Source organism: Lissotriton vulgaris, chromosome 1_1, assembly GCF_964263255.1.
Source record: "Lissotriton vulgaris chromosome 1_1, aLisVul1.2, whole genome shotgun sequence".
NCBI classification, from domain to species: Eukaryota; Metazoa; Chordata; class Amphibia; order Caudata; family Salamandridae; genus Lissotriton; species Lissotriton vulgaris.
Window position 1 is genome coordinate 1,671,856,310 of NC_141685.1, and position 26,920 is coordinate 1,671,883,229.

Sequence of the window (26,920 nt, forward strand, 5' to 3'; positions counted from 1 at the left end):
TGTTTGGGACAGGATTGCATTGGAAAGGATTGAGGCTTTAAGAAATGGAACCAAGCATATTACTCTCACATATATATGGTACTTAAGCACTCACAGAGGCCTAATACGCTGTTTTGCAAAAATAAAGAATATGATAGTCGACACAGAGCATGCGGATGTCCTTTACATCACACGATACCAACAATAATCCCCCCACTTACATTTTCATTGTCCTCATTGCGGTTGTGTGCTCAGGTCACTCCTTGCACTTGTAGAGTGTTTGCTTTCACAAAGGCAATAGGATGTGAAATTGAGAATCTTGCCCTTGCAGCAATATCTACCCTAGGTTGCCTTTTCTATCCCTTGTTGACTGCACTGCAACAACCAGGATTTAGGCAATTTGGACCTGATCTCTTGTATATAATAATGCATGTATCTTTTACTAGTTTTGTAAGTTACTTATGTCTGTTACTAATCACTATTTATTATCATGTCACACTGCCCATTTTAGAGGATGACAGTAACAAGATTTCTGTCAAAAATTGGTAGATGTTCCATCCGCCCTCCACAGCATTCCACCACCTCACCATGAAGGTGGTAGAAAGAAGGCAATTGGGGAAACTACTCCAACTCCACCAATGTGTCCTTCATGCATCAGTGTTGACTCATGTAACAATCAAGGACAACTGATCACTACCAATTTCATTTGTGTCATTACTGTCATGAAAAGCATAGTGGTATTTCCCAAAATGGACACTGAAAGGCTAGCTATAAGTAATGGCAATGTGTCACCACGTTGCCAAGACATTATGGTGGGAATTCCAGCATGCTTGAAATTCATAGAGGTTTTCTTCTGAAGTGGATCATTCCATGACAGGATCAGCTGCCCTGGGGTGGAAAAGACTGCCACCATGGAGGTGCAATTATAATACACTAGACCTTGAACTACTGGTGTGGAAGAAGTGAGATATCTGACACCATGGACATTAAAAATACCTCAAATTGCAACCCACCCTTATACGTATTCACTGAAGATTGGTTTTAAAAGATATGTCCCAAATATTTGGGTCAACAGCATTTTGTATTATTCCACCTGATTTCATTAGACTGGAATTGGGCATCTGAATATTAAACAAAGGTATTAGCACAGAATTGTAAATTATGGAGTAGAATTATGGTCAGCACCTAAGGGTACATTTAGGTATTTACTCAAATGTCAGTTACAACCGAGGAATACAACTCTCTGGGTTAGGAATGTAGGTAATGTCTTGCAGGCTATGAATTTATCCTCTGCTATTACTCCTAATGAACTCCAACTGCGAGCTATTAAAAGTAAAATAAAAATGTGCTAAAAAATCACGCTCTGCAATCTGACATTAATGATTGCAGGAAGAGACAACATCTGGCCCATTTACTTGACACAGATTATAATGGCACGTTACAGCAGTATTTAAATGATATATAAGCAAAAAACATAAGCCAGTGGATGCCGAAGATGAGAATCAGTCAAGTACTGACGTTTATAAAGTAGAACTATAGTACTTTGATCTCCAAAAAAGAATCCCAAACAGAGGTTATTTGTACCTGCTGCACACAGTACACTTTGACCTTATGTCATATATTATATGTTGCCCTATTTCTAAACATGAAAGAAAGAACATGATACTTCCTGTTTTTAGAGATTGACATATCCAAGACTTAATATGGTAATATCAAGCTATGTTATAGGGTTGGTACATTTTTAACAACAGTGAATAATAGTATGAGTAAATATGGTGATTTATAACTGTAAAGTGATAGCTGTTGAAGTGGTGACAAAGTATATGCTTATTTATACAATTGCCTCTGTATTTTACATTTTGTGGGCGTTATAATAGACATCTGTTTAATATGATATATTGTATATTGATAAGTTCAACACTAAAAGATCGATTAATATATTGTAAGGTTAAATTCATATTGGAGTGATTATACAAATCAATGTTGTTGTGATTTATAGAGTTAGATTGTATAATGATTAATATATTTATTGTAGTTATATTGTATGCATACAGTCACTTTATACGAGAATAAGCAATAGGCACTTACTTGGAGTAGAGTGATGGGAAAGTAAGATGAAAATAATAAATAGATTTTGTTATTTTTTTCCCAAGAAGATGCTTAGTACCAGCTGATTAAGAAAGGGCGTGGTTTCTTCCTTTTTTATGTGAATGAACTTGTAATGTTTATGCGCCTTTTTTGGTTACAATCAAACAATAAATAAATGAAATACAAGTAAAACACTGATGTCATCATGGGCAGGAGGTAGTGATAAATAATTTCCCCTCTATAACTCCTGTGATTTTTATAAAATGATTTCACTCTTCACATTTTAAACTCACTTGTATCTCTTTGCCTTTCATGCAACTGTTGTTACTCACATGTGGTGGCTGCTGCGGTCACTACAGGGCCCTCGGTGTCCACGAAAATGGGGTTGACAGTGACAGTGTACTCTGTGTCTGGGTAGAGACCCTGAATCATGTACTCACTGTATGCATCACCCAGGTTAATATTTTGAATGTTTCCTTCTGCAGTAAATAAAACAGTAAAAGAATCTTCTTAGTACACTGCATTCGCAAAATCATGCTACTCTTTAACACAAAACAGAAAAACGCCCAATGTTTTGAACACAATGCATGTGCTTTTCTTATGTTTCGACCTCCCCTTTCTGTGAAATAGCGGGTTCAATGAGTGGGATAAATATCTAAACTGGCATTTCTCATTTCTTCACATTCTGATGGTCATGTAGCTGACATGCCACAATCATTCTCTTTCTGCTTCTAGCCTCTCAACTCCTGGGCATGTGGAACCACAAGAAAACCAGCCTGACTACAAGTCAGAAAATGGCCAAAATCCTTTTTTTAACATTAATGGTTACTTACAATGTAAGTATAAGTGTAACTTAATGGTATTTTAGTTAATATCTTTAACTGTTCAACTTTTTCTACCATATGCCATTTTGATTCTGTCATTTTATGCAATATTTACTACTGCTATAACTGGGTTGGTGGCTTTTGTGGGTAGTTTGCATTACATAAATGTCAAAAATAAAGACATGCAAATGTCTTGTGTATGTCCAAGTGTCAAATAAACATGCATGTTGTTTCAACACAAAATAAATACAAATCAAAAACAGTGTACAGATGGGTTTTCAACAGCTAGCAGTCAGGCCATGCCACAGCCTTACCGGCAGAGGCCCAGGTGAGCCGGTACCCGGAGGCGCCCCTGACGCTCGTCCAAAGAGCCCGGATGGTGCCAGTGGTGATGTTCTGGAGTGAGAGATCCTTCACTGGTAGCAGCTTCACTGGAGGAAACATGGGAGGGGGTAAAACTAGTGCATCAAAAAATACGTCCATCACACAAAACCTGTCAGCCGAGAACGGCCCGCTTCCCTGCTGGAAAATTTTTACTCTCAGCTCTTTCAAAATTCATGACGGCCAATTGTCATTTAATGCACAGGTGCTGATTATCCCTTATAACATTCCTCCAGTATAAAAAGTTAACTATGCTGTTTATCAAAGATCCTTAAAATGCCCTTGGTGAGAGGTACCGCTGGGTGAGGTTTGATGCCATCTTTTCCTGGTACATAGCTATTGATGAAAGGTAGGACAAGCAAGGGATGTCTGGTCTGGCTAATGTCTGTCTGCTTCAAAGCAGTATCTCTGCTTCTTTCTCTACTCTGCATTTTACACTGTAGTAGCCCAAGTGTCTGGCACTTCTGACTTTGCTTTCACAGTGTCTGCTGTAATGAGGTTCCAGGCATCTAGCATATTGTTGGACTAACTCTTCTTGCAGGGTGAAGTATGGGTCAGAATGATACAAACCAGGGTGATGATGGAGTTTGGAAAAAACATCTGAAAACCCCTCCTCTGCAACAACAAAATGTCATCCTTTGAAGACAGAAGATGATGATAAAAACTTACAGGTGCGGCCCATAGAGGAGACAGGTTGACTTGGTCCTTTGGGGTACACAGCATAAATGCTGACTGTATATTCCTTGTCCTCTTCCAGGTTGTCGATGGTGTGGGAGGAAATATCCCCACTAAGGTTCTGTTCATAGGTCAGTCCAGGTCGGTTCGCTAGAAGAGAGACAAAATCAAAGAGTAACATTGAACAAAGCAACCCAGATGTTGGGGGGCTCAGTTTTCAAACACTGTTTCTGCTGTTGCTGGCAATTTGCATCTGCATAGCAATGGGCTAACTCAGACATAATCATTAAACCGGCCCTGCCTCACTGTCAGTTACACTAATATTTAGTTATAATTACCTCTCTCAATAAAAGTCTCTTTGGATGGGCACTGACCTTCCCTCATTGGTCAGTTTCTCTGCAAAGTCTAATACTAACCATCTAATACTCCTCATATTATGCAGGGCGACCTGATCTAGTGGGTAAATTGGTGACTCTGGAACATGCAGAACCTGGGTTCCACTAGGGTCTATGTCATCAACCCACGTTTTATTCCCTGCAAGTAAAGATCATCAAATTGAATAGTTTTAAATAATTATTTTCTGAACTGATATTAAAAGACTGAACATGTTGTGTGTGGGGGACGAAAGCCCCCAACCTCTCCATGTTTTTTTTGCTACACACCCAGCCCACAGGGCCACTGCCATCTGGCCCATTCTCATTCTAGACCTGCCAGTTCCCGCTCTAGGTTCAGTTTGCCTCACCCTCCTGGCCCATTGAAAATGTTATCTTAACCCTGATTTATTATCATGTGACCCAAACAGCTTCTCGGCACATTCTCAATTAAATCCCACCCCCTTCCGAGCAATTCGCTGTCTGGTCCCTCTTCTCCTGCGACGGCCTGAACCTTTCTGAGTCTCCGCTTGGAAATCCTCTTCCTGGTTTATTCGCATTCTGCTACCCTCCTCCCGGTGATTCGCTCCCTGCCTGATGCTCTCATTTCGTTCTTAGTTTGGCCTCAGCCCCATCCTATTGAGGTTTGGTCCCATGCCAGTCCATTCTCTGTAGGGCTCCCTGACATGCCTAATCTTTCTTGGACTTGGCCTTGGCCTTCTTTCTCTTCCCAGCCCATCCTAGTTGGTCGCATCACCTGTCTTACTTCTTGGGATGTTTAAACAAATGATAACACTTGCTTATAAACAGACTCTCTAACTCACTCTCCACTTACATCGAGGAATGTAGATTTTGTAGCCTTCCAGTTTGCTCAGTGGAGGGGTCCAGGCCACCTTAAGGCTAAATAGCCCTTCTTCAATGACTCTGAAATTTGTCACTGGAGGGACGTGCGCTGTGAGGATGAATGAGGACAGAGGTTATTTCTGGCAAATAGTTTGTATAAACAATCAATATGCGAAAACACGAGGAACTTAGCAACATAAAAATGCTACACCAAAATCAATTCGGAGATAAGGCTGAAGGGTCTGTCTTCATGCTCCAATAATGCCCAGATACATTTTACAGACTGGTTCTGCTCAGGAAAAATGGTTCAAATTTGTGAACTCCTTACAGTAAACATTCTGGGTCTGATTCACAAAGGTAAACATACACTTCTGGGTAAGTTTAGTATTTTAAGGTATTCTCAAACTACAAGTTTAATTCTACTAATAGTACATTTATGACTGCGGAGACTTCACACTCGCGGTGAAGTCTTGGCTCATAAAAAGATAGCATGTCCTACTTTTTTATGTGTGGAGTTCTCCACCCTGACTGCAGAGTCTCAGCTGTTGTAACATTACTATTAGTAAAATTGTGAATGCCAAAAGAAAATAGTGAACTTATACGAAAGTGTAAGTTTACCTTTGTGAATCAGAGTAGTGTGTTTATGTAAATATTGGTTAAGGAATGCAATAATCACAAAGATTTGGTAGATAAAATGATAACATTTATTGTGATGTGATGGCTACAGTGTTAGATTATATTTGGTTCACTGGCTAACTAGTGTAGATTTACTGTGATCCGGTAGCTAACCAGCCTATATTATATGTCAATCCAGGGTTAAACTGTTCAGGTTGGATGATATTTTGTAGCTAAACTGCCTACACTGAGTAGGGTAGAGTGGCTAAACTATTTAGAATAAAAGCAGTAAAGAGGTTTGTTTGTTTATTTTTATTACCTTCATTCAATTTAAAATCATAAACTTGATCAAATCACAATGGTTAGTTGTTACAAAATATGATCCCACACAAATTAATAGCAATAGTACATTATAAAATAGAATAACAAACAAAATATTAACAACAACATGGTAATTGTACATTGAATACATTAAAAAAGAATGCTTGCAAATATATAATTCCACAGTGGGTGAACTTCCATGATTAGGTGAAGTTTAGTGGTTGAAATGTATTGATAAGATGTTTCACATGGCAATCATCCTCATCTTAAATATGGACAACCATTTTAGAAATGCAAACCCATTTAAATATTGATTGTTTGATTAGGAAAGTTTAATCAGTCTGATTATTGATTATAAATGACTATTTTTGGAAAGGAGGGAGTGCTTTAATCATATTTGAAGACTAAACTATGCGACAAGATTAAAAGCTGGTTATTTTAAAAGAATCTGAAGCATTATCGGATTATTCTTTAGAAAAATTAAACTGGGTGACTAATTATCATATGAGAAATAGATCACAATACTTGTAAATGAGTCTGTTCAGTAAATCACAATTTACAGATGCCTTATGGGATACTAACCAAAGTGCTTGTAGCTTGCTTTATTACGAAAATATATTTTAATAATTTAGCTAGGAATGAGAAACAACATAAAACACTTGGATTCTTCGATGGTCAATGTAATATAAAATACATTAAATTATTTGGGCAGAACTCCTAGCATAAAAAACGAAACCGAGCAAAATATTGAATAACAGTGAAAGGTAGAACTATTATTGATGAAGGCAGGTGTTCTTAAACAAGAAACACAAAGAAATAGATATGCCTTACATTAAATACATGCATGTCAATCCACATGAGCAGGATCCTCAGGTCTCTATCTACTGTGTTGTCCTGCCGTGGCCTCATGTTAACCTATATTGTCTCTCATCGCTGTCCATTCTTATTTCATTAATTTTACCGTGTTGAGAAACCATTGTGCAATGGAGGTTTGGAATGTAGCTACCATGATAAATAAATAAATGAACATGAAGGTATTTCTAGACCCAGTACAAGGTTTATAATATTGCGTTGTTTTGATTGTAAAACAGCTTTGTGTGCTGTTCATTTTTTTCAACATACATTGCATAAGAGTAAAATAGCAAACAAACAATTGTGTGCTGTATGAGAAAAAAAATCTGTATAAAATAGTGATTGCAATCCTTGACTTGTACACAGAGATGAATGCGGCCCTTTTGGTTCTTCCTCTTTTCTGCATTTTCTTAACATAAAGTTCCTACTAGCACCCAAGCTTTACCTGTTTCTGCCTGGGGCTACCGCTCCCCTGTCCCCAGCTGAAATCCTTTAACATGTTTCTGCTTCCGTTTTGAGGTTTTGTCCTTTCACTGCTCAGTCAAAGAAAGCCAATATTCCAAAGAGACTCTTTGGCCCCAGTCCATCTCTAATGTTGTATGTCACCTCAGTTATTACCTTTCTGCAAATGTGGGCAGACAAAACATGAATGTGCCTCGAATGACTAGCATCAGCTGTCCAGGAACTGGTGACATTTGTGAAATGGCCCAGAAACAGCTCCTGGAGGACCAACTTTCTCTCACTTATGACATGGGACTACACATGCCACAAGAAAATAAACCATATTAATATAAAAGGCTCCCACGGATGGAACAACCATTTTATTACATACTTGTTTTTCCTTTTACAGTTGTTGAATCCCCAATGAGATCTGCATAAATTGCCAGGACGGTGAAGGAATATTCGGTGTTTGGCAGAAGATCAGTCACAAAAAGTGTGTCCTTATCAGCATCCAATATAATCTGAAAGACAATCACAAAAGACAGATCATCAGATCTCCATTCCTTATCTCAGATTTCACAACTATTTATGTGACAGAAATGTTCCAAATAGCATCCCAGCATTAAAAACAGTTCATTAACTTCCAGAGCAAGAACGATGTTAGGGTAAAATCCTATTCTGCAAAGGTCTGCACTAAAATGACCCCAAAGTGCAAGAAACACTAAATTTCCCCGTCAAAACCACTTTCTGGCTAGAATCTGTCACACAATAGATGTAGCACCGCCTCAGTTCAAGAAAAATGTAATGAACGACAGGTTCTTCTCAGTCAGAGGCCCACCATATGCAACACACTACTAAATCATCTAAGATTAGAAAAATATAAAAGGGATGCATATTTTTAAGAAATCACTTTGCACACTTCAGAAAACTATTGGACTTTCAAATAAAAATTCACCAAAAACCTTTGATACATTAAGCACTTGTTTATTTAAAGGTGTAGGTAATTACTATGTTTTTGTAAATCCAATATTGCACAACAATTATAAAGACTATTTAAAGCATACATCACAGAATACCTTGTGTACCATTTAAATGTGTATTTTTCCCTCTTGTCCATTTTATTGTTCACTATTAGGTATATTATATTAATATTATGATTTTATATTTGTTAGTGTTATTTCGTTTTGTGGATATTATTGAATGCTACCTCCCCTCCACCTCCCTACTTTACAAGTAAACTACATTTACATTTTACATTTACCCCCCACCAAATACGGACTTCGATACAGGAAGCAATGGCTTCTCCGATTGTCTAATGTGGGGGTCTTGGACTGATGTCATTGCATGGCCACAACTTCAAAAACAGACTGTGGTGTCCATTTTGGGGGATTTTTGCCTTTAGATCATTCTTCAACAAAGCCAGTGCTCTGTTTAGTAGAACTGAACACAATATAACGTTACAGTTTTAGGATGTAAGCAAAATAAGAGAGTAAATCATGATTAGAGAAGGTGTAGGCCCCAAATTTTAGACTAATAAATAATACTTCTGAAATAGATATTTTTCTCATATAGTAGATTATGAGACTCAACTTCAGCATTGAGAAAAACTCGGGCAAATATATTTCTCTAACACAAATTATGAGATGCCTGTAAGATCTAAACTTTACACCCACTATTGTTGAACACATTCACAAACTGGTAAGTTTTTCTGTTCCTGTAGCATTTTTAAGTCACTCATTTGTAAAAGTGATTTACATGAATTTCCATGACTGCACAAGTTGCAGGTACTTCTGGGATTGCTCCGGTATGTGTCCCTGGGCATGCTGTGCAAAATTACTGGTTTGGAGGGTGTAGCGTCCTCCCCAGCTGGGGTACCAGCTAATGAAATGCCATACACCTAGCTTAGTATAACACGTCTTTATTCTTTTGATTGTAACCGTGAACTCAACATTCTAAACCTGCATTTGCTTCACTACGCTCTAACGCTTATGTCACAGTTCTACAAAGTCCATCATGAGTCAAATGTTTTCCGCTCATGCCTAACTCACACAACACTACATCTTTCCTTTGTTCTTACAAATATATACAATTATAACTCTTCAATGAGCGTTTGTGGTGCTCTGATCATACATCCCAACCGTGTCTTCAGAAACTGGGGACAGGCAGTCGAAGTGTCTATGATCTGCTTTGGTGATGTAGGAGCAACAGTAGTCAGGAGGTCTCCAACTGTCCTTACAGACCCAGTTACTACATTGACATCAGTGCCTGATGAGCGATGAACAACATATCGGAAATGCAAGGAGTGTCGCATGATAGACTTCCCAGGACGTTGGGCAGTCACTATGTGTCCTTTGCTGATCACAACATGAAAGGGCTAAGCACTGAAGGGAGCATCAACTTCAGTTTTCTAGGCTGACGGACAACCACTCGATTTCCTCTGGTAAACGTAATGTATTTTGCGTGTTGGTGCTTGTCTGCATGAACCTTAATTTTTCTTTTACGGTCCAGGACCCTTATATGGCTTTCTTAGTACTTGATCTTCTGTTGGTCCACTGAAGTAACTTGGTCGTCATTGCTCTCTCGAACATCAAGGTTACAGGGCTTTCACCAGCAGTCGAGTGAGGGGTTGAATATTAAGCTTGAAGAGTAGAATGAAGACAGTTTTAAGTTCGAGCTTTTCCAACACACCATGCTGAACAGCTTTCTTGAGAGTATTCATGAAAGGTTCGACAAGGCCATTGGCCTGTGGCCAGATGTGCTCTTCTGATGCTTCACATTAAGATGACTGAGAAAGTCTCTGAATTCTCCACTGTTGAAAGGTGGGCCGCTCTCAGGTTTTAGGATTGCAGGAACACTCCATGTCATGAAGATGCTGTCTAATTTCTAAGGGCGGGCGGGGCTTCCGGAGTTGCTGAAAAACTCCATGGAATTCCACGGAGTTCCACAAGCAGGCGGAGTTACTACGCTCGCCCACCTCTAGATAGATGGGGAGTGGAGGGAGGTAGAGAGACAAAATAATATGGGAACAGAGTTAGAAGAGTATTGCAGTTCTGAAAAAGAGTCTCTCCCGCCTGCTGCCTTGTCCCCCTAATGCAGCACTGCTGTCACAATGAATGGTAACCACTACGATGTCACGCTGTTGCTGGCCTAGAAAGAAGGCCCGGATGTCCGTGTAGAAGATGCCAACCATGACCATGATGATCCAACTGCAAGTGGCTCCACACTGTCCTGACCTCACCCGGGGTAGGGGCTGGACTATGGAGCCTTACTCCACTCTCAGGGACAGCGTCCACAGGAGCCTTCAGTGACTCGTGCATGCAGCTTTCTTAGCTGGAACGCATTGTGCGTTCAAGCCTCGTTTTCAGTCTGCAAGTGCAAGTGAAACTCAGCACTTGCTCCTTGACGATCAAACTGAAAACGAGGCTTGAACCGCACAATGCGTTCCAGTTAAGATGCACTCTTTGGAGGAACAGCTTTCCTTAGCCCTTTAAGACAGAGGTGGGTGCTGCCTGTGTTCCCAAAGGTTGGGATGATGCTGCTGACTGCCTGTCGGCTGATTGGTTTGAGCTGCATGACAGCAAACCCTCAGCCACTTCCAGTAAACTGCCATGAACCAACCATTGTGAAGTGTTTCCGTTACCGCGAAGTGAACGCCTGTCATCAGGGTCATCTATTAAATTACATGCTGAATAACGTGGCCTGCTGTCCATATGAACCATGATTGGCTAGCATGGCATCTTTGCTTTGACTATCCAGATTTTAAATTGTCTCATGAGAGACAGACCCAGGCTGCCAGAACACAGAAGCAGGCGGGACGCAAAAGGATCGGAAGGTAAACACACATTTTCTGGGCACAGCATCACTGCGCACGTGGTCAGAGTTAATGGTGGGCAGCGGGGTCAAACTGCTCTATGGGACGGAATCAGATTTTTTTTGCAGAACTCCACGCTCAGAGCAGAGTGTGGAATCGCAAAATTCCACAAATCCGTCCACGAAGCGTAGGTAACTGCCCACCCTTATTAATCTCATGATTTTCTCTTTCTCGAGTGGTGGATGAGAGATCTTCTATCAATGGAAAGCAGGAGTATTCAACAACAATCCCCATTGGATAATGTCCATTGTCAAGGCGACCGAAGAAGTCAACAATAAATTGTTCCCATGCATGCCTTGGCAACTCTGAAAGGTTTAAGGTGTGTTGAGTAGTTTTCAATGAAAGGCAGTTGCATAGATGACAGGCCTTCAATTCTCAATTAAACTCTCTCATGAGGAAAGCAGACTCAGTATCTGAGAGCTTGTTTTGTGGCACCAATGCCACAATGTCCTTTCTAGGCCACATCAATTATCTGTTGTTGCAGACCCTATTAAAATAATGCCTTCTTGAGTAACAGACAGTTCATCTTTGACATTTTTAAACTACTGGTACTCACTGTTAAGAGGTCAAGTATGCTGGTTCCAAGACTGATGTGTAATAATGTCTTTCCGTTTCAAAATGTCACTACCTTGACTGGTGGCAGTGACAATTTGTTCCAAAGAAATGGCAGCTGGTGTGCTGGAATCACTGTTAAACTTTCTTTCTCAGGTTGTGAATAAGCACGTTCAGTTTAGGACAAACTTCTGCTTGCATATGCCACGTTATGTCTTAAAGCTTTGGGTGTCTGTTGTGCTGTGCAAGGATTGCGCCTAACCTGACTGGGCTAGCATTCACAACTGCTGTATGAAGCATTAATGCGAACAATGAAATTAAACATTCTTTCAGTTCATTCTCTCAAAGGAGCATCTACAGTGGCAAAGTCTCATATATTTCTAGAATAATAGCTGCCCATGCCAAAGAATGAATGGAACATGGAAACATCTTGTGGGGGATTAACTGTTGACAACGCTTGAGGATCAGGTGTCATGACCCGATTAGAAAGACATGACCAAATCATTTTTTGCTTTGTCTTATGGAACTGACATTTGTCGGCATTCAAAGTCAAACCTGCCTGTACAAGCAAACAACACATTTGTGTCAGAACTTTATCATGTTCCTTCTGTGTAGCTCCGAAAACCAATATGTCATCACTATAGGTAAACTCATTCATGACAAGCTGTTTGATGTATCAAATAACATCTTGAAACAGTTCTGCATCTGATGATGCACCATAACTTAGGGGTCAATTAGGATGGCGGACGGATTGCCTCCGCCGGGCTGGCGGTAGCAATCCGTCCGCCATCCTCCCTGAAATGACCCCCTGCCACATTAGGATGGCTGGGGGTTCCGCGACGGATGGGAAGACCGTCCGTCGCTTTTCCGCCGTAGTCGGCTTGCGACCGTGGCGGAAAAGGTCTAATATGGTGGCGGTGTCTATCAGACACCGCCAGCTATATTAGGATGTGCTTTGGGGAAAGCCTTGCCGCCACAGAAAGGCATACAGTCTTTGCTTTGGGGGCCCGTTGCGGGTGAAGGGGAGTACACATGGGGGTACCTATGGTACCGACCTGCGTTTCAAAGTACAACATGGCAGGCACCGCACAGTGCCTGTCATGTTGTCCTTTAAAACGCACAACATGCATTTTTAGCATTGCGGCGGGCGGTGCCGCAATGTTAAAAATGTGGGATGCACCCGCCACTGTGGCGGGTGCATCCTAATTCGGCGCACAGGACCTCCGCCATTATGGCGGACGGTCCCTTGCCATGACAGGATGGCGGACGGACTTTGTCCGTCCGATATCCTAATCGAGCCCTTAGTCTTTTGTGTCGGAACAGACCAATATGTGTAGTAAAGGTTGTAAGGTACCTGCAACTCTCTTCGTGTTCCAACTGATGATATCCTTTATTCAGATCAAGGCGAGGGAAGACATTTGCGCCATTCAATTGGGTTATCATGTCAAAGATGTGCGGACCTGGATGATATTATCATTCAATTGCCTTGTTCGCTTGATGCATGTCAACACAGATGTGTACAGTCTATACAGTGTGCAGACTGTCCTTTTTGGGCATTACCACTATGGGAGAAACCCAGGGGTTTGGACCAGTGGATCGTTCAATGGTATCATGTTTGAGCAATGATTCAAGTTCTTTTTCAACAGCTTCCTGTTAATGAAATTCAGTCTGTCTGGGTCTTTGCGCGATAGGATTGACATCCTCATTAATGTGTAACTGTACTTTCATAGAGTGAGTTTTCCTAAACCATGAAACAATGAAGGAAATTTGCTTAGTATTTCATGATGAGTATTCATGTTATAGTTCACTGATATCAGTCCCATATCAGCAGCTGTGCTGAAACTGAACAGACAGGCACTTGACACCGTACCTTGAACTACATGAATGGATGCTTGTACTTTCGTTTTTTTGTGTTTCATGTTGCTTTAAATGAACCTTGACTTTTTAATGGCGTTAATGCAGCACATGTATACCCTTTTGTTTTCAATGGCTTAAGTCGTGGCAATGGGTACAGTTGTTGTATTTCTAAACAGGCATTATGTTGATCAATGCACCACTGTCGATAATAAAAGGTATGGAGCAACAGTTTGCCTTTAGTGTTATCTTCGGACAATATTTGAATGATTTTGGTGCTTTTTCATGTCAACTTTTCATGGACCTGTATTTTTCTTCACAAGCGGCCAGTCCAACGTACGAACATTTTGATGAGGTAAACATGACATGTCACTACCATTGTCTTCACCTTCACTTGATGTAGATATTTAAGAACTCTTTGACGATGATTTAGATGATGATCAACTTTGTTTGGTGTCAATTTGTCTCAACTGGTGTGGTCACATGGCCCTGCGGGTGTGTCACTTCTGATGTGTTTGGATGGCCATTTTGTATCTGTATTTGTATTTGTATCTGGGTTTTATATCGCGCCAAATCACCGACAGGTCTCAAGGCGCTTCTGACCAAGTACAGCAACAAGGAGAAGGGTGAATAAGATGCAGATTGCCGGCCTATCTTACAGGGATGTAAACGCGTCCCTGAAAAGCAATGTCTTCAGGGATTTCCTAAAGCGGAGAAGATTAGATTCTCTACGAAGCACCTCCGGTAGCTTGTTCCAAATGGTGGGGGCTTGGACTGAGAAGGATCTGCCACCTTTAGTCACCATTTTAAAACGTGGACATGATAGCAGAAGGGAATTGGAGGATCATAGAGCTCGCTTGGGTTTATACACTTCAAGCCTCTCTTTTATATAGGCCGGCGCTTGCCCATAAATTGCTTTATGGGCAATGCACAGGCTCTTAAATTCAACCTTTTGCTTTATAGGGAGCCAGTGTAACCTATAAAGTAGAGGGGAGGCATGGGTCCGTCTAGGTAATCCGAAAATTAGCCGTGCTGCGTCGTTCAGGATGACTTGTAGACGATTGATTGAGTTTTTTGGAAGACCTAGGTATAATGCGTTCCCGTAATCGATTCTGGAGACTATTGTAGCTGAAACAATGGTTCGAAGCATGTTCGTAGAAAGCAGAGGGACTAGCTTTCGCAGCTGCCTAATCAGGTTGGTACATGATCCAACCACAGCGGATACTTGGTTGGTCATCGAGAGCTCCTGATCGATTTTAATACCGAGGCTCTTTACACTGGGGCATGGCTTTGGGGTGGGTCCGAGTTCTTGGGGCCAAAACAGATCATTCCAGGGAGAGGCAGAAGTTGAGACTACAAGGACCTCCGTTTTATCTGGATTGATTTTTAATAGGTTAGATGTCATCCAGTTTACTGTGAACCGCAATATCTTTTGGGCCATGGACTGAGCCGATGTTGTATTTTCGATACTCGGCAACAGCTGAGTATCATCGGCGTAGTTGAAAACTTTACAGCCCATGTTTGCCAAAGAGTCTATCAGTGGCTGCAGGTATAAGTTGAATAAGAGTGGCGAGAGTGCGGACCCTTGCGGGACTCGACATTCCAGGATGCCAACGTCAGATACCTGATCTGCTAGTTGGATCCTCTGCGTCCTCCCTAACAGGAAAGACGTTAGCCACTGGAGAGCTTGTTCTTTTATCCCGGACATGGCTAATCTGTCCAGGAGCAGTGCATGGCTGACAGTATCAAACGCCGCTGAAAGATCTAAAAGTATCAGGGCGCTTGGTTTTTTACTGTCAGCCATGCATCTCAGCTCGTCCAGCAACGACAGCATTCCTAGTTCGGTGCTATGGTGGGCACGAAATCCAGCTTGCCGCTCCTGTAGTAGATGATGTGATTCCAGGAGAGGTGACAATGATTTTAATACATGCTGTTCTAGAATTTTAGACAGAAAAGGCAGCTGGGAAATTGGCCTGTAAATCTTCAGACTAGTTGGATCAGCCCCAGGTTTATTTATCAGGGGTCTAACACGTGCCTCTTTAAAGCTTGCTGGCAATGATCCTGTAGCTAGTGAGTTATTTAGGAGGTCTAAGATCTGGTCCTCCAGGATAGGAATTGCCAACCGAAAAATTTCAGGAGGGCAGGGATCTGCAGGGGAGCCTGACTTGGTTGATATAGCAAGTTGTCTGAGGGAGATTGAATCGATGTTAGGAAATCTAGAAATAATGGGGGTCGGGGGGTTTTGAGAGGGCAATGACGTGGTGGACATAGTTGGGCTATCTTTCTTGATGTCTGACAGGATGGTAACTACTTTTTCAAGAAAGTAACCTTGAAAGATGTTACAGTCTATCAATGTATCTACCTTTTCTTCCTTCTTGCTTAGTTCTTTTAAAATTTGGAAGGTTTCTTTCTGGACATTTGCGGCATTTTTTATGCGGTTTCATAGTAGTCCTTTTTGGTTGATACAATGAGCTTTTTATACAGTTGAAAGGATGTTCTATACAGTTCGCGATCTGTATCATTTTTAGATTTCCTCCAGCATCTTTCAAGATAACGGAGCTTTCTTTTTTGATCTCTCAGGCTTTGAGTAAATCAAGGGGCCCCTTTTTCCGCACCCTTTATTTTCTGTATCTTTTCCGGGGCTATCTGATCGATTGATTGTCTGAGAGTAGCTACTATAGTGTCATAGTTTGAATCTAGATCTACGTCATCAGATGAAGTCATTGATTTATGTATATGTTTGGAAAGGGCTTCTGTTAGGGTTACTGAGTCGACTTTTTTCCATTGGCGCACTTTTTTGGTTTTTAGCGGGAGTTTGACCTGAGGGTTATTTTGTGGTACATCACACAAGATTAGATGGTGGTCAGACCAAATACAAGGTATAATACTCGTGAGGGCCACCTCTGGCATAGAAGACCAGATGAGATCTTGTCTATGTGCATTGACGCACTTCTTTTTTCCTTCGCCTTGACGTCACAAAATGGTTCTCCTTCTCACAGCCTTTGCACACCTGCCAATGGCAAGACATTTACCTTCATGTAGAAACAAAACTCCACACCTGAAGCACAACTTCATCTTCTGTGGGGACATCACTCTGTGTCCCTCTGCCTTATGCTTTGGCTCACTCTTTATGTTCCTGACTGATTCACTCTGGGTACCTCCGGCCTCCATGTTAGCAGCTTGTCAACCAGCACGCCCTTCAGCTCTAGCAGCTATGAGAACTTGCTCCAGACTACGAGATTCTCTCAGTATTCATCGTCTGCATGAATCTGACAGGCTTTCATCAATAACTCTGAGGCATATAGTTTCTTCATCATTGAATTATTTGAACTTACTGTGTTTGATGAGAGTATCCAGTCTCTCACTAACTTTGTCGGTTTAACCATCTTTCTGTCTTTCTTGACTAAAAATGTATCTTTCATAATCTACATTTGGCATTGGATTGAATTTGAGCTTCCAAGTTTCTTTGATTTGAAGGTAAGTAGTCTTGTCAACTCGCAACATTTTCTGTATGACTTTTTTTACATCTTCACCAGCTAGATTCTTAAGGTATTTGATACTTCTTGTTATGTGTTTCTTCTAGTACATCAATGAAATTATCAAATGTCTCTATCCAAGCAGTCCATCTGTCACCAATATTCAGCTTTTTGGCAGTATTGAATGGTGGTGGTTTCAAGAAGGTGGAGGCATTATAACCATTTCTGTGATTGGCTGACACTGAAGAGAGGAGGTCTCTCCGATGTTGTCGGCTGCCAACCTCTAAGGCACAGAGCTGTTCTGGCCTCTGGGTCATCTTGGCCAGTCAATGGAACTATGGCCTCCCTCTTAGGCGATCTCTGACTCGCAGGTCTTCTGATCGCAGTGTTATCTGACAATTTGCTGTCGCTATTTGCAACTCTTTTAAACTCTGGTTGCATTCGCCTTTAGCGTTATCATTCCGTATAACGTATGGATTTAGGTTGTGTAGTAGAGTGGTACCTCTCTTTGAGGTCTTCCCAGCAGGTTCTCGGCCAACGATGTGTAAACTTCTAGGTGTATCTTTCATTAATTTCAAATGCTTTACACAAGCTGGAGTTGTGCTTCAACTCCACATATGCCAATCGTCGATTCAGCACTTCAACTGAGGCACATGAAGCACACACAAGCAGTTTGTTGGATCGTTGCAAAATCTCTGGGCGAGCACTGTTGATCTTCAGGATACGTAGCCTCTATCTGGTCACCAGATGTAGCATCCTCCCCAGCCGAGGAACCCGCTATGACAACGCCAAACACAGAACTTAGTATAACATATTATTCTTCTGCATGTAACCACAAACTCAACAGTCTAAACCTGCATTCACTTAACTATGCTCTAACACTTAAGTCACATTTCTACGGAGTCGATCAAGAGCCAAAAGGGTTCCGTCATTGCATACTCACACAACACTACAGAGAGCTGACAGATGCCAAAGATGGCTGCAACTCTGTCCCCCTAGCTTTTGCCCTCAACTACTCCCCGGTGCTCCTGGTGATCCACGGAGAAAGGCATGAGGAGGACAAGTGCTAAGGTTCATTTGAGCTGAAATTTAACGAGATACTAGCAGCTATGTGCTTTTTCTCATCAGGTGCAGAGATGCATTTGGGGTACAAAAATGACTGAGACAGTAAAGACAATACCCAAATGACTCCCTGAAGAGTGAACATGGAGTGGAGAGGTATCATGGTTGGTTGAGCTGAGATGGATGTGTCCCAGAAAAGAATGCTGTTGCAAATTATCCCAGAAATTCACACAACGTTGAACCCGCTCACATGTTTCTTATATTTTGGGAATGCCCAAAGAACAACAAAGTAAACACAAATCCTATATACAAAGGGGGTTGAGACAGATGCCTGCTGTCCCTGCAAGCTCTTCAGCCAAGCAGAGGTAGGCTCACACAAATATAAACAATATTGATACTCTTAGTAAATTGTATCTTTCCAACTGGCAAATAGGTCTAAAGAACTCCTGTGCATTTGGAAGGGACTCATCACCAAGTTAAGAAGAAATCATGATTAAAGCAGCACTGTGGAAGCTGCAGCCTACCTGTCTCTGGTCATCCGCAGTAAGATGGCCACTAGAGGACAGTGAATTCAGGATGACGTGGTATCCAGTCACCTCTCCTGTGGCTGGGCTCCAAGTGAGCCTCAGCGAGCTGTAGCTGCGCTCACTGACGCTCAGGTCCCTGGGACCCAGGATTTTCTCAGCTGAAATTACAAAAAGATGACAATTACCCTATGTTTTAATAGAGTGCATTTTTGAACTGATAGGCCTTATGAAAGCTTTATGCTGGTGTTCAGTATTTAAGTGAGATGGAATGAGAGAAACATATCTTCTTCCAGCAATATCTATTATAATCCATCACACATACATTCTTAATAAAAAATTAAGCACTCTGCAGATTACCACAAGCTCTATAAACGTATTTCCATATATATACAGTCTCCAGCCTTAGCCTACCCGTTTTGGGTTAGAACTTGATTATTAGTAAAGATTTTTCAATTTCTTTTGTGTGCCTCGTTCTTATTTTACGCACCATTTGGTGTGTATGTAGTTGTTAACAACAGTTTGTTCCTTACAATTAAAATGCCCTGACTAATCACATGGGATTATTTTGTAAAGAAAATATTTTTGATCCAGCACCCACATTTTCTACACTACAAATAAAACATGGTCATAACCTGGAAGTCTGAAACTGTAACTGTTTTTAAGTTTTAAGCTAATGAAAAATATATTTTTGTTTCTCTTTTTTTCTTCACAAAAACACATTTTCAGTGAAGGTATTTTCTTTCTCCATGCCCCTAGTAAAAAGAGGAAAGATACATCAGTGTATTAGGTTGTAAAAATATTGAACTTTGAAAACTATGGGGCATATTATCAAGAGGATTTATCTCCACTTTTTTGGCTTTAAAAGCCAAGAAAGCGGAGATAAAATTATCTCCCTATTACCTAGCTGTCGCTAACACCAGTTAGCGACAGCTAGTAGGAGATAGCGACCATCTTGGACCCCGCTTTACATGTCAGTGATATTTATCACTAATGACATGCAAAGTGGGCGTGCCAAGATGTTAGCGACGGGAAACAGTTGCTAACATCGCTATCTCCTATTACCAACTTTTGGAGATATTCGCGCTAAGCGCGAATATCTCCAAAAGCTAGCACCTGCCCCTGAGCAGTTCTTAGCCATGTTATCCAATGGTAGGTGGATAACATGGCTAAGAGCATTAGCTCGGTATTCCATGAATATCGCTGCCTTTTCAGCGATATTCATGCATTCGGCCGATTTTTATTGCTCTGGAGATAAACCTTGATAATAGCAAGGTTTCTAAGCGATAAAAATCGCCGCAGCTCGGCGATAAAAATATTGCCGCTAAACCAACATAGCGATAATTATCGCTAGTTGTTGGTAATATGCCCCTATAATTGTTGTTCCTTTTTAGGTCTCGCATGGCATAATGCGCACATGCGCATTTGAGTTCGCAAGATTTTATGTTTTAGGGAGTACTTCACTAGCGAGGATTAAGCCCCGCTCCTCTTCTCCATTGGCTGGCCTCCTAAACGGTGGCCAGCCATTGGAGAAGAGGTCCTAGTGACGTTCTTCTTTCTCTTTTAACCCCCTCCTTTTCAGATTGGGTTCCTTGACTTACTGCTGAAGTAAAAAGTTCCTTATCTTCTTTATGGGTTCAGATGGCCCCATAAAGAAGATAAGGAAACTTTTACCCCAGCAGGAAGTCGGGGCAACCCAGTCTACAAGGGACAGGGCTAAAAGAGAAACTTCTTTCATATTAGTATAATCGCGGCGCATTATAACAACATGAAAGAAGTTTCTCTATTGGCCGCTTATTTCAATTTCCAATACAGGAGCGGGTGGTCTGGTCTGTCTTTATGCGCCGTGTGTAAGCCCTTTTAGTATACCTTACAGTACAACAGCCGATGAGGATTCAACATGTGTATATAATTCCATCTTAATGCCAGTATCACGCGTCATTCCTCACTGCCATCCATGTATGCATCCTGCGCGAACTCTTGAGGTTCTCTTGCACTATCGGGAGCTATTTCCCTTTAAGTAGTCTGGATGTCCTGTGAATGCCGTTTGATTCCATCTGCCACCATTTCGCATATTTGCTGCCCTGTATATCGCTTTTCACTTTATGCCGCGGAGTGGTGAATTGTAGCCCCTCCCCCCATACCTCGTCCGCAACGGTTCCCTCTGGCTACGGCCTCGTCACCCCATCGGTCCTGCCACCAGACCCCTCGATACCTCCTGCCCAGCTGTCCAACTTACTGCCCCTCCCCCAACCCCCTCCCCCTCCCCCTGGCGTGCCTCCATCCCAATCTGTCTCCTCCATCCTGACCACGAAACTCCTGCGGCCAAAACAGCAGAAATGCAGCACTCCCCTTAACTCAGCAATTAAACTCCTCGCTGCCTCCTCCCCAGGCTGCCTAAACACGGTGCCCCCCCCTTAACCCCTTCACCCCTTCCACATGTGCCCCCCAAGGAGACCAATCACCCTGCCCAGGATCCCCAGGATGATAAACCACGCCGAGACTCAAACCGAACCACACCCCCTCCAAAGACGGCAGCTCCGAGTCTAAGCACCCCCCCCCCCCCCCGCCGCCCCAGAAACCCAGCCATCCTCGCTGTCCTGTTACGCCACACCTTATGCTCCAGAGCCCCATCTCGGCATCTGCAACCCCGTCCTGTCTGTGGATACCCGGCGAACAGGCGTGTATTTTACACTTTGTTCCGACACCTGGAAGACTGGCAAAGGCTGGCGCCTGGAAAACCAATGAACCTCGTTGAAGGCCGTGGTCACAGCCCAAGTCACGGTGCCTTCTGGGCCTCGCTCACACCCTGGAGGGTGTGCACATCATGTGTGACCCCTGCACGCACAGCGCTACGAGGCCATGGCAGTGGCACTAGCGGCGAACACAGCGTTTCCACAAGAAGATCCATTAAGAAAATAAAGATCTGCTATTCCTCCAGCAGAATCAGTGTGACTGACATCTTTATACCCCCCCCCCCCCCACAGGAAGGAAGGGGGGGGGGCGCGACTAAAACACAATTTCAGAAGTGACGGCTCAAGCAGGCGAAAGGTTCTAATGGAAAATAAACAGACCCTACCTTCTGCGGCCCCAGACCGGTCTGCTTGCACTCATCCGGGCCACGGGGGCTGTTCCTTAAGGGGAGGTGGGGTGTTGCACTGTTCGAGGTTTCTCCTTCGTATTCCAGCATATAGTGTATTACCCCGAGGCAGAGGGGACCAGTGTACAGTGATCTCCAACAGCGTCCAGGGCACAGGGGGCTCCAATAAGGGTGGGACCGAACCGAGGTGTGTGTCTGTGGGAGCATCATTTTACTGAATTGTGGGGTTTTAGATCTTTGCGTAGCGCACACCTAACTGCAAACAGCAGTGGAGCGCTTTATGGCGATCATTGTATAGTAACCGGAGCATTTACACAGGAGGTGTAGAGAACAGACACTGCTGTGAGGCCCTTAGGGCAATTGAAAGGGGACGAAAGTCAAAGGGAGGCTACTAGCTAGCGCCTACATGTTTATTTTCTCATTGGCAATTCAAAGCACCTGTCTGTCAAATAATTTGATCAGAATCTCACATCTGGTAAAATGAGAGCGCCATCAGCAGCAGCCAGCTCTCACCTTCCTAAGGCCAGCAGCTCACTCGAGTTGCCTGTAGGAACACTTGGAACTAAATACAACAAACACAAAATCAACACGGGGGAGGGGGAGGGGGAGGGTGAAGGGCAGTCTCAGCAAAATTCCCACAATGTACAGTATTCCCAGGTGTGATGGGATTTGTGTTCATGTGCACATGAACTGTATCCCAAAGCGGCTTGTAGGAGACGCACACCGGTGTAAAGTATAGTCAATGTCTATATAGATGGGTGGTGCCCGTGGAGTAACACCCCCTGTACTTGTGGTGAAACGATACTGTAAATCGCACTGTTTCCCTCGAGATCAGTGTCCCTCCAGGGCACTCGAAATAATCGTTCATTAATTTATTCGAAAAAGGTAATCAAGGTTCTCTTATGCGGTTGATTTCATTCTTTTTATTTTTTATTTTCGTTGATTCATCACATTATTACTTTCATAATGTTCAGGCAAGTGGCCCGGTGGCCCAATGCATTTCGGGCTTTGCTCTTCCTCAGGGGCCGTGTGGTTTTCTGAAAGTGACCAAGTACAATATCAAATCAATTGTTCATTCAAAATACATGTGGTACACAAGTTAATCAAGTATAACGCATTTGTCATCATGCATAAGGGAGAGAGGGGGAGATTCCAGTGTGAGTCATCAGGTATAACACGCATTATCGTCATGCATATCAAAAGGTGAAAGAGTCACAGTGTGAAACAAGAGTAACAGAATACGAGAACTGGATGTGTCCACAAAGGTGCCATTCGTGAAACGATGAGGATGGTGGTGTGAGCGCTTAGTGTGACGGTACTATTCGGAAGCACGTGCTCCCGTTCTGACAGTGAGTAACATGCAGTGGCTACTATATAGCAATTCTAACCTGATACAAGTGTGAATCTGATTCTTTTGGCAGGTTACTACGAGCCTGTAAAAAAAGTTAAACCTGGTCAAATTAGCGGTTCAACACAGTAGCGTGTTCGCTGTTATATCCAAATGGACTAGCGGTATCCATTTAAAAAAAGTATAGCTTACCGGAAAGTAAAAGACTATGGAGTTCCGCGCTCGCGAATTCGAAAAGTTCAGGATTCCGACGATGTTCGTACGCTGGATGCTGTGCTCTAAATGGATGTGCAAGGTCATGTGATACTGCAAATGTCTTCCGTGCCCTGATTGGCTGAAAAATGGTCACGTGTGATCGCGAGTGTTCTTGAACAAGAATAGCTATCGAGGTGTGTTTAATCCGAGCTATGGTTGGCATAAGATAGCGGAAATAATATGGAATAAAAAGATATATAACCATAAAGTGCACCTCCTGTGTGCTGTGAGAAAAATGTCTCGCCCATAATAGGCTGAACGGCTGATCACGTGATCCCGCGATAATGTGAAAGTATTTAAAACTTTATGTGTACTGGGAAGCGAACAGTGTGACAGGTGTGGGTAAAACTTGTGACATGATGTGTATATACCTGGTAAATATGAGTGTGTACATAACAGCTTAGATGTTACATTCCAGATAATCACAATGGAATATTCTAAGAACAATAAAAACAAATGATAAATAATAAACTTAATGTTCATGATAAACGCATTCTAGATCCAGAAGGTAGGTCTTTTGATTTGTTTATAAATGACAGCTAAATTCAAGCCGTTCATTTAATCCTCTTGGCACGGTCGATGAAAGTCTGTGTATCCAATAAAGTTCTCTTGTCAGAAGGTGTTGGTCATTGTCTCTTCCTGGCAATATAGGTACCACTTCAAGTATGCAATATTTCAACTGACTGGGATTATGTTGATGTTCATTGAAATGTACTGCGACTGTAGATTTGGCGGATTTTAATCTGATATTGCTTCGATGTTCTGTTAATCGAGTTTTAATTTTCCTTGATGTTTTACCCACATATGGAAGTCCACATGGGCATTTCAGCATGTAAATGAAATTGGTGCTGTCACAAGTGCCATTAACTTGTAATTTGATTTTGGTTCCACTTGATGGGTGATTGATTTCATTTCCTTTAATGATTGAATTGCAATTCCCACAATTGTGGCATGGTAGAGTACCTTTGTATATTTTAGGAGATGAGGTGGATTTTGCTTTCAACAATTCTTTGAGATTTCTAGTTCTTTCATATGCGAACCGTGGGTTGAGATTGAAAATTCCATGGAAATCCTCTTCTAGGGCTAGTAGCGGCCAATGTTTCAAGATGATTCTTTTTATGTTCTGGCTTCTTGTGGAATATTTAGAGACGAACACTGATCTCCGTTCTTCCCTTGTGCCTGCTGGCGTTAGTAGTTGTTGTCTATTCATGGGCTCTATTCTATCCACAGCGTGTTTCAACGTGGTTTCTGGATAGCGGCGATCTTTGAATCTTTTGATGATGTTTTCTTTTTGTTGTTCATACATTTTCTGAGAGGAGGCAATTTGTTTAATTCGAATTAATTGAGAAAATGTAAGGTGATTTTCAACGAAGGTTGGTGAAAACTCTGATGGGGTAATAGATTGTTCCTGTCTGTGGGTTTTTGAAATAATACTGTTGTGTGTAGTTTGTCAAATTCCTTCATGACCAACACGTCCAGAAATGGTAATTGACTTTCATTGATGTTGTATGTGAATTGGATGCGTTCGTTAATGTTGTTCAGATCCTGAATGGCTGACAATAGTTGGATGGTGGATCCATTCCAAAGAATGAAGATGTCGTCGATATATCGTTTGTACAGTATGAGATGATCTTGCCATATTTGTTTGGATAGTATGTACTGGGTTTCAAAGTAGTGCATGAAAATGTTGGCGTACGCCGGTGCCGCACAATTTCCCATCGAAGTACCTGTGCATTGTGCAAAAAATTGATCTTCCCACTGGAAGTAACTGTGAAATAACGTGAAGTGCATTAATTCCATGATTAACAATTTGAGGTCATCCTTCTTGTTGGACAGGCCTCAGGAAGGGCTCGCTCCCCCCCGCATGACAGAGCCCGGACACCGGCTCTCCAGGTGCTACCCGAAGAACAACCCCAACGACCCACAGAAGCAACCCGCAACCCGTCCCCTACGGGACGCCTGCTCCCGGACATCTCTGTATCACTGGCCCGGGCCACCGTCAGCACCATTGCCCGGCCCAGCCGCCATCTTGGACACTGCACCACGAGGCCGCGTGGCCTCAGCTCGACCCCAACCATGGGCCTGGCCAGGCCCCGACATCCCGGCACCACCATCCACCCAAGAGGTGAACGGACCACTTGGCAGGTCAATGGGAGAGAGGAGTGTCGATGGCTCTCCCCCGCCAGGTGCCGATCGCCCCCAGCCTCCCCGGGCGCTGGCTCCACCCCCCTGCTGGGTGTCTGGACTCCCTCATCCCGGACCTCCCGACCTCCAAGTGCGAGGGTCCGGACATCAAAGGGCGCCAGACCTATAACTGGGGCAGCTCCAGAGCAGGAAGGCAGTTGTATCCTGGAGTCGAGAGACACCGTGAAGAACTCATCCTTGACGGACTGCTGGCGCTGCCGCAGCCCTGCCTTGTGAACCGTCGTCCTGCCTGCTGGAGCTGCCGCGGCTTTCTGCAACCTTCATCCTCGTTGGGACCTGCTGGCGCTGCCGCGGCCCTTTGCAACCTACATCCTCGTCTGGACCTGCTGGCGCTGCCGCGGCCCTTTGCAACCTACATCCTCGTCGGGACCTGCTGGCGCTGCCGCGGCCCTCTGCAACCTACATCCGCATCGGGACCTGCTGGCGCTGCCGCGGCCTGACCTTCTAGAACTCCGAGCTCGAGGATTGTGAGCTACCCATCACTCCACCTCAATACCAGATTGGTACCAAGACTGTCCCGCTACCCCCTTTCCCTTCCATAGACTAGAATTGAGAGGACCCTCGTGTCCTGTTCTCACTGTACCGTGATACTTTGCTTCAAGAACTGCATATAAAAAGCGTTAACCTTATCCTTGTGTGGTGTCCATCTGTGGGGGGGAAGTTACTTGTCTGTACGATCGCTGGGGGACGGTCCTCCCGGGAGGCCTCTCCCCTTGTCCTCGGCCGACCCTCCAGGTCCCCTTCTAACATTGGTGGCCAGCAGCGCGATCCGAACCGACGCGTAATCGTACAGAGAGTAACTCACCCCACGACTCAACCACAATGACAACAAAAGAGAGCGGTTCCACAGAGAAATTCCAGATGGAGAAACTAGAAGAGTACAACCATCGAGAGCTAAAGCAATTTTGCATGGAACTAGGCATTGCTACCACCGGGCTGAGCACGAAAGAGGACTTCAAACACGCCCTAGAATCTTGGGCAGAAACGGGTGCAGCCGGACCCCGGAACCAAAACCTCGAGGCACCAGAGACAAACACCACTCCGACCGAAGAAAGGAGAGCGGGTCTCTCCCTGGAAGAGATCCAAGAACGAGAGAAAAGCAGACTCCAAGAATTAGAGTTGGCACGGCTCCGGTTGGACGGAGAGCTGAAACTGGCGGAACAAAAGATAAACTTAGAACACTTACGGCTCCGAGAAGAGCGGGAAGAGAAGCAAAGGCAGAGAGAACTCGAAGAGAAAAAACTGGCATACGAACACGAGCGCAAGCTAGCAGAAATAGAAAT

General features: G+C 43.1%; 1 protein-coding gene across 1 annotated transcript in view; it reads right to left on the reverse strand.

Moving 5' to 3' along the window:
- Positions 1-26,920, reverse strand: part of LOC147751045 (collagen alpha-1(XIV) chain-like) — a 525,617-nt gene that overhangs the window by 129,961 nt on the left and 368,736 nt on the right. Inside the window, exons 7-12 of the mRNA XM_086932176.1 lie at positions 18,730-18,890; positions 7,782-7,911; positions 5,154-5,270; positions 3,942-4,097; positions 3,206-3,322; positions 2,400-2,546 (exon numbers count right to left, since the gene is read on the reverse strand). Coding sequence (XP_086788302.1) covers positions 2,400-2,546; positions 3,206-3,322; positions 3,942-4,097; positions 5,154-5,270; positions 7,782-7,911; positions 18,730-18,890 — 828 coding nt within the window. The remainder of the gene's footprint in view (positions 1-2,399; positions 2,547-3,205; positions 3,323-3,941; positions 4,098-5,153; positions 5,271-7,781; positions 7,912-18,729; positions 18,891-26,920) is intronic.